The sequence below is a fragment of the Enhydra lutris genome, unplaced genomic scaffold (genome assembly GCF_002288905.1).
Source record: "Enhydra lutris kenyoni isolate GAN:26980312 unplaced genomic scaffold, ASM228890v2 scaffoldscaffold19, whole genome shotgun sequence".
Taxonomy (NCBI): domain Eukaryota; kingdom Metazoa; phylum Chordata; class Mammalia; order Carnivora; family Mustelidae; genus Enhydra; species Enhydra lutris.
Genome location: NW_019154103.1, coordinates 4,823,457 through 4,839,001, shown reverse-complemented (window position 1 = coordinate 4,839,001; position 15,545 = coordinate 4,823,457). Strand labels below are relative to the sequence as shown.

The 15,545-nt window shown below is 34.0% G+C and overlaps 1 protein-coding gene across 2 annotated transcripts in view; it reads right to left on the bottom strand.

Annotated features, from left to right (window-relative positions):
• Nucleotides 1-220: 220 nt before the first annotated feature.
• LOC111148292 (secretory carrier membrane protein 1) overlaps nt 221-15,545 on the bottom strand; it is a 130,184-nt gene continuing 114,859 nt past the window's right edge. For both annotated transcript variants that reach the window (XM_022504773.1, XM_022504774.1), the window contains one exon: nt 221-3,639. In XM_022504773.1, the coding sequence (XP_022360481.1) occupies nt 3,475-3,639 (165 nt within the window). In that variant the 3' untranslated portion in view covers nt 221-3,474. The remainder of the gene's footprint in view (nt 3,640-15,545) is intronic.

Here is a 15,545-nt window from a genome sequence, read left to right as displayed (position 1 = left end):
GGGAAATAACGCAAAACTGTTACAAACTCAGCATATAAACAGTTTGAACATAGATTTTTATCAGTAAAGACATAAAATTAAATATTAATGTGTCAGCATTTTCAGAAAAAGATATAGCAATAACTATGAGAGCATTATACTAGCACAAATAAATTATAGAAACTAATAAACTCAATTTAACATAAATTCCCCATAAAGTGTGAACTATACATTAGCTCAACACGATTTATAGAAGATATATCCAATGAAAATCCAAACTCATTTAGATAACACCCAGAAAATTAAAAATGCTGTTCCTATTTTAACACTTATTGCTCAAAATAAGATTCACCAAGAACATTTTAGATTTTTACATCCTCTTTAGATAACCCAAGTGAAAATCCAATAATACACAAATAGGTACCTTCATCAGTACATAAAATAGCAACAGGTTAAGAAACAGAACACAAGTTTAAGCTAATCAATACAATACTAGTACAGAGGCATCCATTTTAACGCACAGGAAAAACCTGAGCCACAAAACAGGTTTTCCATTTTGAATCTCACTAACTTCTAGATGGTATGTGTATTTTGACCTTAAAGTGATCAAAATATGAGTGAAGCTCGTGTTGTATCACCTAAAAAGTCTAATCCAACAGAAAAATTGTCATTTCATGTTGCTCTGTTTTTAATGAAGCCTTTTATATATTATTTATTTTGTTCAGCACATGATAGAATTATACAAAGATTCTTTAAAAATCAATGTGACATTTCTATATACAGTAAGCCCACAGCATAATCTCTACCTCTGAAATGCTAATATCGTATTTAAAATTAGACAAACTAACATCCAGTAAACAGCATTTTATTTTATGACACTCTGTGTTAATACAATAAATATACAAAACTTCCAAACCACTGAAAACATGCAACATTAGAGGGACAGATGGAGGGCATTTATAGAGAACCATGACGCTCATTATGATGGCAGCGCAATATTACTCACTGACAAAATATACAAACATCCCTAGATAAATAATCCAAGTCCCAAATTACAAATCACTGAGCAATGATTTTCCAGTGTTCAAATTTTAGTTTGAAATAAAATAGCCACAATTTAATATTACAAACTGAAAAAAGACATGAATGCTTACACCAATGAAGACCAATTCATGACTGTGATACTGGGCCATGTTAGTACTGAATATAAAATATTAACAAATGCCAATCTCTTGCCGGAAAATGTGACCATTTACCCATTATTGTTAGGAGAATAGAGAATGTAAGAATTTAAAAGCCCTATACCTTATCAAACTGTTAGTATTGCCATCATTTTAATGCACATTTGTTTTTAAAAAACAATTTTCTCTCAGCGTGTATGAACCCAAGGAAATAGATTTTAAAACATCTCTATCCACACACCAAAAGGTACTGTTGTTTTTAATTATTTGCTACTTAACAATGCTACCTTTGGGGACTTCTACAAGACAGAAGCCTTCCTATTTTTGAAGGAAAGTATCTCAGTATTTTTCAAGTCTCTATATTCATTTGTAGTTGAAAAAAAAAGAGAAATGGACTTGAGATATAAATTAATGATGAACATAAGTACTCCTATTATATTTTGTGGTTAATGTTTTGATGTTTGTAAAATACACACTCAATAAAGCACACTGTGATAAAACAGATTTTCAGTAAGATTATAGAATCTGACAAACTTGAACTGGCTTATTTGAGAAAACAGGGAGATTACCACTGATCAGAAATATTCATAAAAACAACTTTAAATTCATATTCTGAATCCTATTTTAATCAGAATAAAGGAAATATCTTCTAAGTATATTACTTCAATAAATCCCAAATAAACCAAATGTAAACACCATCTAGATGAATCCATGTGACCTAGTATCACACAAAGTTTAAATTTCATAAATAGTGAGAACTCATCATCCCACCCCCACCATGAAATTCATTCATCTCCAGATTTGGGGAAAACAAAGTGATTTAACCATTTGATTCTTTTTAAAAAGGTTCTGCAGTCTCAAATAATATAATCCAATAGACTATCCTTTTTAAAGTCAAGTTGAATAAATCACTGATTATTCTGCAACCTTAAGTAGCTAATGACTTCCAAAACACAGTATATAATGACTTTACACAGTATATAAATGACATTTGAGTCATTTAATCAGTATTAAAAACGATTCAAAGTTTCAAACCAAGTATACTGTAAGAATTATATCCTATGGTGCATAGTAGCAATTTTAATGTGGTTGTAGTCATAATTAATGCATTTAACTATATTTGTATTTTCTTGTTTGGTGCAGGTTAAATGTTTCTTCTATTGCTGAAAAATTTTAATGTATTCAGTCTGTCTCAAAAATTGAAAGACTGAGGTTTGTTAGGGATTCAAGTATATGTGAACCAACAGCGTCTTCTTTTTAATCCCACTACAGATGAGAGGCTAAAAGAAAAATTCCCTGAAATACTGTATGTTCTTTTTGGATAAGGAGTTAGTCTAGACTTTAATACCTCTGTTAAAAATTACACACTCCCCAAAAAAGAGCTGCCAAACACAATCTCAATTCAGTTAAAATGAGTAGCCACAAGAATATACCAAAGTTTCCATACAGTAATATTCTACTATGATACGAATACTGAAAATTAAAAAAAAAAAAAACACAACAGTATTATCATTACTACATTCTATTCCATTTATTATCTACCCTTTTTTGGATAATGCACTGCACATTATGTTCTCACATCGCATCCTGATAAATTTTTATTAAAAAAAAAACTACTGCAGAAAACCACTTCTTTGATTCTACCAGCACTCCCTAATCCTACAACCATAAGCAGTGCAGAAGCCAAAATACTATTTCTTTTAAGAAATGTGGTGCCCATGCAAGATCAGAGATTGATATCAAAATATCAACTACTCTAATAAAGAAAAAAGGAACAAAAATAAAAGGATAAAATTTACATGATCTACTACAAAATGCACACAGGCTCTTCACTGGTGACTAAAACTGCTAAAAAGCAAGCCAATTTTTAAAATCCCTAAGTCCCTGACGGCCTATTTCTTCCAATATAAATGGGGAAAACAGAATGAAGTATCACTTTAATGCTCCAATATGTAATCCTTAAGTCTAAGATTCTTGAAAGAAAGACTGCAGCTAGTACTAAATGCATTTTTAATCATAAGTACCATATGAATTTCAGTGTGTCAACACTTAAATAATTTGCTGAACATTCATCCCCCAAAAAATATGGAGAATATTTATTTAGCATGTGATATTTTTTTCTGCAGGGGGCACCAAAATATTAAATTGCTAGGTAAGTAATAAGACAAGAAAGTTTTTCTGGTTTTAGCCCATGCACAAGTGAACAGGAAATATACATGCCATGTGTACTGTTTTGAACATAAAAATATTTATAGAATACAGTAACTAGAGAAAAGTACAGTCGGAAGGTATCAGTGTGTTTTAGGAGGGCTCTCTAAATCTGGTTACCCTTGAAAGCATTCTGAGCCGCACTAGTTGCTGCACTTGAAGCTGCACTTGCAGCTGCAGTCTGGACAGTTTTGTTGGACATCACACCTGTTGCAAATTCTTGTTGGGCTTTCTCAAAACTAGCACCTGTTGTGCGGTATAGTCCATGTACCTATGGAGGCACAAAAAAGTGGGACAAGGTAAGTGGTAATCTATACATTTTCAACAACTCTTTCATTAATCTCAACCTTACCCAGAGATAAAAGGATTAGACTATAGTCATGATTCCTAAGGTCAAGAACATCAGCCACCAACCCACTGGCACACCATATTGTATTAAAGTATTTTCCTAACACAGTCTTTTCCATTTTATCCCCAATGCAGAAGAGGTACTTATGCTTATGCCAAACCAAAAATAAATTTTAAAACTTCTTAACCAAGTGCAAAAGGTTGTGTTTCCCACTGTACCTACTTATTTAAGATATTACAGAGAATGGTTTAAACACAACAAGAGACATTCAGAATTTATTAATTTACCACCAAAGACAATTCAAAAAGAATAATACCTTATCTATTTCTATGTTGGTTACATATATACTACTAACCCTATTACAATCAAATGATATGATTTTATCATTTAATGTATCAAGCACTACTCATGTTCTTAAAGATACTTCCGCTATCCTCTCTCACTCTGTATACCATTTTACTTTTTATGTACAGTGAAGTCCTAAAGGATTTACACGGAAAAACTTTTGGGAACTGTCCACCCATACTGATTTATCACTTAAATCTTCGGGATTTATTTGGAAGAGTAAGGTTAAAAAAAAACTCAATTAGCATATGTTTCAAGATGCATAAACTATGAAGTGCAACAATACGTAACATCAGCCAATTTAATGTAAGTTTGGGAAAAGAAATAATAAATTAGAATATTTATTTATTACATGCCTACAAACTTGGGAGGGGCAGGAAGAGACATAGGGAACTTATACTGCATTTTGATGAGGTCTAAATAAAGCCTGCCTGAAATGCAATTAAAGCAGGTTTGGAACATTGGGGCAGCACCCAAGTCAGTCTTTTTCCCAATCCTGGATAGGGACTGATACTTGTGGAGTAAATATAGAATGAGGAAAAGGAGAATGAATCAAAGACTTTCAAGTCAAGCTTAGATACACTGAAGTTGTTTCAAGAAGACAGAGAATAGACAAGACAGGTTGGCTTAGAGGGGAAAGGAGACGCTAAGTTCTAAACATTCATACATTCATTCCACAGATGTTTACTGGATACCTACTGTAGAGTGGTACAGTGGGCAGGTGAAGATTTGTTTTGGAGCTCAAGAGAGGAATGGGCAGGAAACAAGGACTTGAAAATCAATGCCACATCAGTGACAGCCACAACTCTGTCTGACATAAATAAATAGAATGGTCCATGGAGGAAAAAAAGAAAAAGTGTCAAGGACCAAATAAAGTCTTTTAAGACACCAATATTTAGGAGGTGCCTACAATAACAAGGAATAATTAAAAGAGGAATGGGAAAAGCCAAAGACTTATTCCACAGGTGCCATGGGAAGAAAGCCACATTAAAGAATGAAGAGCTGCCCAGGGTGGAAGATAAAAAATATCCAGACAGCCCTAAGTTCTTCTAACATAGTGGTGAGGGCAAAAGCCATCTTACAGTGGGACAAAGTATAAAAGGGTCAGGGAATAAAAGAGAGCAATGACAAGTACACTTTAGATGTATAGAATAATAATTCTAGAAAGAATATTCTAGAAAGAATAATAAATTCTTTTCTTCTGGTACTATAGCACTATCATAATTTAATTCTTTTAATACTTTGAGAGAATGATGAGAAAATAACTTTTTTCCTTGTTGGTTAACTGAATGTTATAATGCATCTCTTTTGTATTCCCTTCTCTCTCCAGGGATAACATTTATGCATTACTCAAACTTTGTGTGTTATGACACACAAAAATGGTTCCAAACAAAATTGCTGATCCTTGCTTATAAACACAGAGATCTGAAATATTAATTTTCATAATAGTCCAGTTTGTCAAATGTCATTCCATCACATGATCACTTCCTGTTCTGTAATTGTGATCAACATCTTCAAAAGCATTTCTTCATGTTGGGAATTTTCAGAATCATAAGTAATTATTTTAATTCTTTTTAAAAAATTATTTAAAAGATCTATTTATTTGAAAGAGAGCAAGAGAGTGGGAGTAGGGGCAGAGGGAGAGAGAGAATATCAAGCAGACTCCTTGCTGAACAGAGCCCAATGCAGGGCTCCATCCCACAACCCTGAGATGGTGACTTGAGCCAAAACCCAGAGTAAGACACTCAACAGACTGAGCCACCCAAGTGCCCTAATCCATTTTTAAAACCAAGTTTTCTATGGAACATAAAAGACACAGATAATTTACCACTCCTTTGTTCAAGAAAATGATCTCAAAACAGAGTTCATATGATTAGGTCCAAGAAAATGAAGTATGTTGTAGAAATCTAATAAACCTTTACTTACTAGACCCTGTTACAGTGCAAAGGCACTACAGTTCACTTGTCTGTCTCTCCTCCTTTCCCCCAAAGTTTTTGGGCATGTAATAAACAAATATTTGTTCTAACTTGCTTTGTTATTTCCTTTCCCAAATGTGTTTTAAACTGAGTGCCTGCTGTTACATATCCAATGGATTTCATATTTCATTACTGTATAAATGTAACGCATAGCCCCAGAGCAGGGCAAAATAAAGGTAGAAGAGCACACATTTCTCAGTAGTGCAAATCTATACAGACTCAGAGGGCCACCTAGAGGGAAAAGATTACGTATGTATTCAGTGCATAATGCTCAAATGCTGTATGAAATCCATTATATCCATGTGAAAAGGGTGATTCTTTCCTCAGTGCTCCAACAATATGACAGGATAATTCTAAGTATCGCCATCTCAAAAAGCTCATCATTTCCATGATATGTTTCAGGAGTGATATCTAGTAATAGCGCACATTCCTTATGAAATCAGAGACAAAGCTTTAAGATAAAATATTATAATTTTTAAAAACCAAACAGCTTAAGTACTTGCTATCCTTCCAGTTATGAGAACTGCATTAACCTAAATACTTAGTTCTAGGAGCAACACACAACACTAGATTTTGTATCTACTGTTTCCACTACTTTCCACCTGGCTGGTCACCACTCAAAACCTCAAGTTTAGGGGTACCTGGGTGGCTCAGCTGGTTGAGGGTTGAGCATTTGCCTTGGGAATCTCAGGATCCAGGCCCACTTCAGGCTCCCCACTCAGTGGGGAGTCTTCTCCTCCCTCTGACCCACCCCTCTCCTCTCTCATGCTCTCTCTCTCTCTCACTCTCAAATAAATATTTAAGAAACAAAAAACAAAAAAAACCCTCAAGTTTACTTCCCATGAAACAAGAGTATTTGTTGCCCTGTCTCTCAGTGTTTTCCTAAGGATCAAATGAGAATTATGTAAATATGTAATAAAAATTAAAATTTATTTTTAAATATTTGTAGAAGTGTCATAGCCAACACAGAACTCCAGAAGGGAATCTTGCTTCCTTAGTGTATCTTCAAAAATATTCCAGTATATACTGTGGTAGTATATGACACAAAAAATTATGTACTATATACTATGGAAAGTAAAGAACCATGGTACAGTACTTAAAATAGTCCAAACACACATTTCCATCAAAGCTTACAGAATACAATTTCAAGAAATAATGCTTTTATAAATATAAGATGCCTGCTATGCCAGAATTATTTTAACTTTTTTAAAACCTAGAGAAAAAAACAAAGAAATGAATTTTTGAAATTTTGATTCTTGTTTTGAGTTTTTAAAAAACATCAATCTCTTAGTCTAACGTTTTCAATTAAACCATTTCCTATAAACCATCTGTAAAATGCCCATAGATCGGGGTCAGATACCCCTTTGGGAACCTCATGAATTAATGGTCTAGTTTCACACTATTGAAATTCCACTCATCCTTCGAGGCCTATCTCTTTACTGCTGTCCTTTTTCTGACTGACCTAGCTCTGGCTCTCCCTATTATGAGCACCTCCAATACCATGTATAGCATGCTTTTTCTTTTGTAGGGTTTGTAGGTATACATGTCTTATATGCCACATGACTTTGGTTCCTTGAGGGAAAGGGCTAATTCCCACTCACTACCATATCCCCTGTAAGACACAGTAACTTGCTGGGGCACCTGTCTGGCTCAGTCATAGAGCATGCAACTCTTGATCTTGGGGTCATTAGTTCAAGCTCTACACTGAGTATAGAGCTTACTTTAAAAAAAAAAAAAGACATAGTGACTTGCAGTAGAAGCCACTATATAATTAATTACTTATCTGTTAGGTATTAAACAAATGGCCCCAAATTACCCTCTTTATAAAGTTACCAAAGAAGTACAACACTGCTCTAGTGGGCTGTACCTGTGTTACAAAGTAAATTGCACATACAGGCTGTTTTAAAAGTGAACATACTAGGGAACTTTTAACAAATCCACTTACATCAATAGATAGGTCATCCAGGCAGAAAATCAATCAAGGAACAAATAGCTTTAAGTACACATTAGGCTAGATGGACTGAATATACACAGAACACCTCATCAAGAACAGCAGAACACACATTCTCTTCAAGTATACATGGAACATTCTCCAGGTTTACATATTAAGCCATAAAACAAATCTCAATAAATTTAAGAAAACTGAAATCATATCAAGTATCTTTTCTGACTACAATGGTTTTAAACTAGAAATCAATTACAAAAACTAGACAAAAACACAAATACATGGAGGCTAAACTTGCTACCAAACAACCAAGGTGTCAACAAAGAAATCAAAAAGGAAATAAAAAAAAAAAGTACATTCAGACAAATGAAAATGGAAACAAAGCAGTTCAAAATCTTTGAGACAAAGCAAAAGAAAACCTCAAAAAAAAGTTTAAAGCTATTTAAGCCTACCTCAAGGAAACCAAAAAAATCTCAAACCATCTAACCTTACACATAAAGGCACTAAAAACCAACCAAGTAACAATGCCCAAAGTTAGTAGAATCAAGGAAATAATAAAGATCAGACTGGAAGCAGACACATTAGAGACAAAAACAGGGAAAAAAAAAAAATCTATGAAACCAAGAACTGATTCTTTGAAAAGATAAACAAAATTGATAAATCTTTACCAGAAACATCAAGCAAAAAAGAGAGAGGACTCAAATTAATAAAATCAGAAACAGGGCGCCTGGGTGGCACAGTTAAGCGTCTGCCTTCGGCTCAGGTCATGATCCCGGGCTCCTGGAATCGAGTCCCATATCGGGCTCCCTACTCAGCGGGGAGCCTGCTTCTCCCTCTCCCTCTGCTGCTCCCCCTGCTTATTCTCTTTTTCTCTCTGTCAAATAAATAAATAAAATCTTTAAAAAAAATAAAATACAAAAGAGGACAAATTACATCCAACACTACAGAAATAGAAGGGATTGTAAGACTACTATGAAAAATTATACGCCAACAAACTGGACAACCTAGATGAAATGGATAAACTCCTAAAAACATACAAATCTTCCAATACTAAATCAGGAAGAAAGAGAAGATCTGAACAGACTGATTACTAGTAATGAAAATGAACCAATAATAAAAAACTCCCAACAAACAAAAGTTGAGGACCAGGTGGCTTCACAGATGAGTTCTATCAAACATTTAAGAAAGAGCTAATACTTAGTCTTCTCAAACAGTCTGAAAAACTGAGGAGAAAGAATGCTTCCAAATTCATAAGGTCAGCATTACTCATTTGGTATCCAAAACCAAAGACACTACAAAAAAAAAAAAAGAAAATTACAGGCCAATATTACTGATGAACATAAAGGCAAAAATCCTCAAAAAAAAGAAAAATTAGCAAACCAAATTCAGCAATACATTAAAAGGATCTTCACCATGACCATGTAAGATTTATCCCGAGATTAAAGATGGTTCAGTATCTTCAAATCAATCAACACGATACACCAGATTAACAAAATGAATGATAAAAATCATATGATTATCTCAATAGATGCAGAGAAATCACTTCACAAAAACCAATATCATTCATGTTAAAAACTCTCAACAAAGTGGGTAAAGAGAGAGCATACTTCAACATAATAAAGGCCATATAAGACAAAACTGCAGTTAACATCATACTCAGTGGTGAAAAAGTGAAAACTTTTCCTCTAAGATGAGTAACAATACAAGGATGTCCATTCCTGCCTTTTTTATTTCACACAGTATTGGAAGTCCCAGCCACAAAAATCAGGCAAGCAAAAAAAAAAAAAGGCATCCACTCTGTTACTATTCACAAATAACATGGTAATATATATAGAAAATCCTAAAGACTCCACCAAAAAACTGTTAGATTAAATTAATGCAGTGAAGCTGCAAGACAGAAAATATATGGAAATTTATACACTAATAATAAACTAGCAGAAAGAGAACTAAGAAAGTAATTCCATTTATTATTACACCAAAAAGGAAAAAAAAAAAAAAAAACAAAAACCCTAGGAATAAACTTAACCAAGGAGGTAAAAGACCCATATAATGAAAACTGTAAGACACTGATGAAATGAATTGATACTGATACAAACAAATGGAAAGCTATAACATGCTCATGGACTTGGAGAATACTGTTAAAATGTCTAAACTATCCAAAGCAATTTAAAAATTCAATGCAATCCCTATCAGAATACCAACAGTGTTTTTTACAGAACTAGAATAATCCTAACATTTATACAGAACCACAAAAGAACCCAAATAGCCAAAGCAAACTTGAGAAAGAAACTTGTGATACTTTAAGTATCACAATTCCAGATCCAAGCTCTACTACAAAACTATGGTAATCAAAACAGTACAGTACTGGTGCAAAAAGAGACACATAGAATAATGGAACATCATACAGAGCCCAGAAATAAACCCATTTTTTTTTTAAGATTTTATTTATTTATTTGACAGAGAGATCACAAGCAGGCAGAGAGGCAGGTAGAGAGAGAGGAGGAAGCAGGCTCCCTGCTGAGCAGAGAGCCCGATGCGGGGCTTGATCCCAGGACCCTGAGATCATGACCTGAGCCGAAGGCAGCGGCTTAACCCACTGAGCCACCCAGGCGCCCCATAAACCCATTTTTATATGGTTACTTAATCTGTGACAGAGAAGGCAAGAATATACAGTGGGGAAAAGACAGTCTTTTCAATAAATGGTGTTGGGAAAACTGGACAGCTGCATGCAAAAGAATGAAACTGGACCACTGTCTTTCACCATATATAAAAATAAATTCAAAATGGATTAAACACATAATATAAGACTTGAAACCATAAAACTCCTAAAGGAAAACAGAGGTAAACTCTTGGACATTAATCTTAGTAATATTTTCTTGGATATGTCTCCTTAGGAAAGTATAACAAAAACAAAAATAAACAAATGGGACTACATCAAACTAAAAAGCTTTTTCTCAGTGAAGGAAACCAACAAAATGAAAAGGCAATATCTACTGAATGGGAGAAGATATGTGCAAATAATACAAATGATAAGAGACTAATATCCAAAATATATAAAGAATCAATACAACTCAAAAAAACAAAAAAAAAATCAATTAAAAAAACAGGCAGAAGAACCTGAATAGACATTTTCCCAAAGACAACAAATAGCCAACAGCTATATGAAAAGATGCTCAATATCACTAATCACCAAATGCAAATCAAAACCACAATGAGATATCACCTCACACCACTCACAAAGGCTATCCTCGAAAAGATGAGAAATAACAAGTGTTGGCAAAAATGTGGGGAAAAGGGAACCTTGCTGAACTATTGGTGGGCATGTAAATTGGTATAGCAACTTTTGGAAAACAGTATAGAGATTCCTCAAAACACTAAGTCATTCCACTTCTGGTTATTTACCCAAGGAAAACAAAAACACTTATTGGGAAAGATGTATGAATGCCTGTCACTGCTGTTGTATTATTTACAAGAGCCAAGATATAAAAGAAATCTAAATATCTGCTGATAAATGAATGGATAAAGAAGATGTGGTATATATATACAATGCAATATTACTCAGCCAAAAGAAGAATGAGATCTTGTAACTTTCAACAACATGGGTGGACCTAGAAGGTATTACACTAAGTGAAAGAACTCAGAAAGACAAATACCATATGATTTCACGTACATGCGGAATCTAAAAAAACAAAACAAAACAAATGAGCGGACAACAAAAAACCCAAAAGAGACTCAAATACAGAGTACAAAATGATGGTTGCTGGAGGTGGGGGGTGGGGAGTGGGAGGGGTGGTACAGAAGTGAAGGGATGGGAAAAATAGGTGAAAGGGATAAAGAGGTACTAATTTCCAATTACAAAATAAAGAAATCATAGGGATATAAAGGACAGCATAGGAAATAGTCAATAAGATTGTATAACCTTTTACGGTGACAGATGGTAACTACTTATCATGGAAGTATTTCATCATGTTTTTTTTTTTTTTTTAAGAGAGAGAGAACATGTACGTGCATGTGAGCAGGGGGTGGGGCAGAAGGAGAGGGAGAGAATCTTAAGCAGGCATTACATGCAGCTCAGAGCTCAAAGTGGGGCTCAATCTCATAACCCTGAGATCACGACCTAAGCTGAAATCAAGAGTCCAACACTTAACCACTTGAGCCACCCAGGAGCCCCCATAATGTTTATAAATGTCAAATCACTATGTTGTATACCCGAAACTAATATAATATTGTATGTCAACTATAATTCAGTTAATAGAAAAATAAAAAGTATTTAGAACAGAAAAATTTTAGTGTCCTCAACAAATGTTAAAAATATTATTATGCTTATTTATTTTTAACTCCTTATTTATATTTGTTTCATTTCATTGATTTCATTTCATTGTAAGATTGTAAATGTTGAGTGCGCTGCCTTTTTTAGGATTTAAGTTTATATTAATACATACACATGATTTTATACAGATGATACAAAATATGAATACCTATCTCTGTAATAAGTAAGTTTAGAAGACAGCATAATCTATTCGTGGAACCCCTGAATCTATATGTAATCATTTGTACCACACTGAAGTGATTTCAGTTTTGGAAAAAAAAAAAATTGAAAAATTAAAAGTGATCATACTATACTTCACACCTACTCAGATGGCTATTATCAGAAAAAATGGAAAATTACAAATACTGGCAAGGATGTGGAGAAATTAGTAAGTACACAATGCTGACAGGAATTTACAGCCATTGCAGAAAATAGTTTGGAAGTTACTCAAAAAACTGATTGCTGAATTACCATTTGACCACGAAGTAATTCCTCTTAAGTATAACCCAAAAGAATTTGAAGCAAAGAGATTAACATGGGTTCCCGTGCACCAATATTCAGAGCAGCATTACTTACAATAGCCAAAAGGTGGGAAAAACCCAAGTGCCCGTCCACAGATTAATAAAAGCAATACAGTATATACATGTCATGGAATATTATTCAGCTATGAAAAGGGAAGGAAATACTGATACATACAACGGGACGAACCCTGAAAACTTCATGTAAGTGAAATAATCCATATACAAAAGTAAAATATCCAACAATTCCACTTATATGAAATATCTAGACTAGTCAAATTCATTGGGACAGAAAGGAGATGAGAGCTTACCACAGGCTGGTTGTAGGGGGAAATGGAGAGCAATTGCTGTATGACTGCTTGGCATGATAAAAAAAAGTCTTAGAAATAACGGTTACAGTTATTTATATCATACAGAAATATGAATGTAATTAATGCCACTGAATTGTACATTTAAAAATGATTAAAATGGCAAATTTTATATTATATATAAATACATTTTGCCACATTTTGAAAAACTAATATCAAAAACCATGAATTGTATATTTTAAATGGGTAAATTACATAATATATGAATTATCACTGGACATGATTTGTTAAAAATTAACATATAAAGATTACTTAAAATATCATATGTATAGCATTATAAATATTAGCAGAGCCAACAAATTTGAACATCCCTAAGTAAAGATGGTTTTCAATCATTTAGACATATCAATCTTGATTCAGGATCTATTAAGTACTTATAGAAAATAACAAAATAAAAATAAGGAGCAATCAGAAAAAAGTGAATATACTAAGAATACCACTTGAGGACAGGATATAAACAACTTACTCAGAGTGCCAGTTTTTCTAGAGATTCAAAGGTATCACTGTACCTACTGTGTATCCCTTGGATGAAGATAACTAGTATGTGGACCTGCATTTTAATAGGCAGTGTGAATCATCTGAAATTAATTTGTAATCAGGAAAAATTATAGTGTTGGATGATTCAGAGAAAGACAGAGATAAAAGAAGTATACCTATTTGTGACTATAAAAAAAGTGTAGTAAAATTATCAGCATTCTGTCCTAGATCCAAATAAAGCAGAAAGAAAGAAAGAAAGAAAGAAAGAAAGAAAGAAAGAAATGAAAAAGAAGAAAAGAAGAAAGAAAAGAGGGAGTGAACAATAGCAGTGCTTTCAAGGAAAGTGAAAGCATCACTTTTAATCTAAGAAGACTATTACTTAAATGTAAGGTTATGTTTACAAAGCATTTACTATAAAACACCAATTTAACGATCAATGAGACTTGTCATTATTCTGGACCAATACCCAAATTCTATAGTCTTACACAAAAGTATTTTCATAATGGGGGCACCTGGGTGGCTCAGTGGGTCGAAGCCTCTGCCTTCGGCTCAGGTCATGATCCCAGGGTCCTAGGATTGAGCCCCGCATCGGGCTCTCTGCTCAGCAGAGAGCCTGCCTCCCCCGCCCCCTGCTTGCCTCTCTGCCTACTTGTGATCTCAGTCTGTCAAATACATAAATAAAATCTTTAATAAAAAAAAAAAAAAAAGTATTTTCATAAGGGACAGATTGCCATTTAAAAAAAATTTTTGAAGCATTTAGGGAAACGTGTGTGTGTGGTTTTTTTTTTTTTTTTTAAGATTTTATTTATTTGAGAGAGTAAGAGAGACAGAGAGAGAGCATGAGCAGGAGGAGTGGGAGAAGGAGAAGCAGACTCCGGATTGAGCAGGGAGCCCCATGTGGGGGTCAATCCCAGGACTCCGGGATCATGATCTGGGCTAAAAGCAGATACTTAACTGACTGATCCACCAGGCACCCTGGTAAACTTGTTTTTTTAAAGTGAAATAAGTTTTTTCTTTTTTTGTTTTTGAAAGATTTTATTTATTGGGACAGAGTGACTGAGAGAGAGAGAGAGAGAGAACACAAGAGCGGGTAGGGAAAGAGGCAAAAGGAGAAGCAGACTCTGAGCTGAGCAGGGACCCAAGCTGAAGGCAAATGCTTAACCAACTGAGCCACTCAAGCACCCCGAAGCAAGTTTTTTCTAAAATTCTTTTGAAATGCTTAAAAAACCACTGTTAGTAATTACTTTGTTAATGTGAACACAAATGTCTATGAACAGTTTCTTAAATTTCATCAGAAAAATTATTCAAAAGTCCCCAAAGGAATACAAAGTATGTATCATCGATTTATCTCTTCCATACTAAGTTATTCTGGCTCTTATACCAATTAAAAGAAGGAAATTCTGGGTTCCCCGCTATGACCCACTGAAAATACCTACCCCTTAGTCCAAAACTATTACTTAATTCTATCTGGTTACTAAAGAAAGAAGACCTTTTTAAAAAATAAGTAACTTCTAGAAACAATTAAAGTGAAAGTTTAAGAAATCTGTGAAAGGTAAGAGGTGAACTGTTCCCTTATCTGTGAAGAGACAGATATTCTTACATTTCAGTTTTTTCAAATGTCAATTATAAAATGACACTAGGAGGAAACAAAGATACCATAGCACTCATACTGGGCACTTCAATGCTTTCTTACTCCAATTATGCAAGGCCAAATCAGAATGCCAAAAGAATTCTCAAAATTGTATTCATTATAAATTGAAATAAATATATAACCACCAAGCATGTTTAGCTGGGGCTGGAGACACAGAATAGTCTAACAAAATGCAACAATTCTAGAGTCAAATAGTGTGCATTGGGAACTTCTGGAGGGCATTAACTGTTTATGAAGAG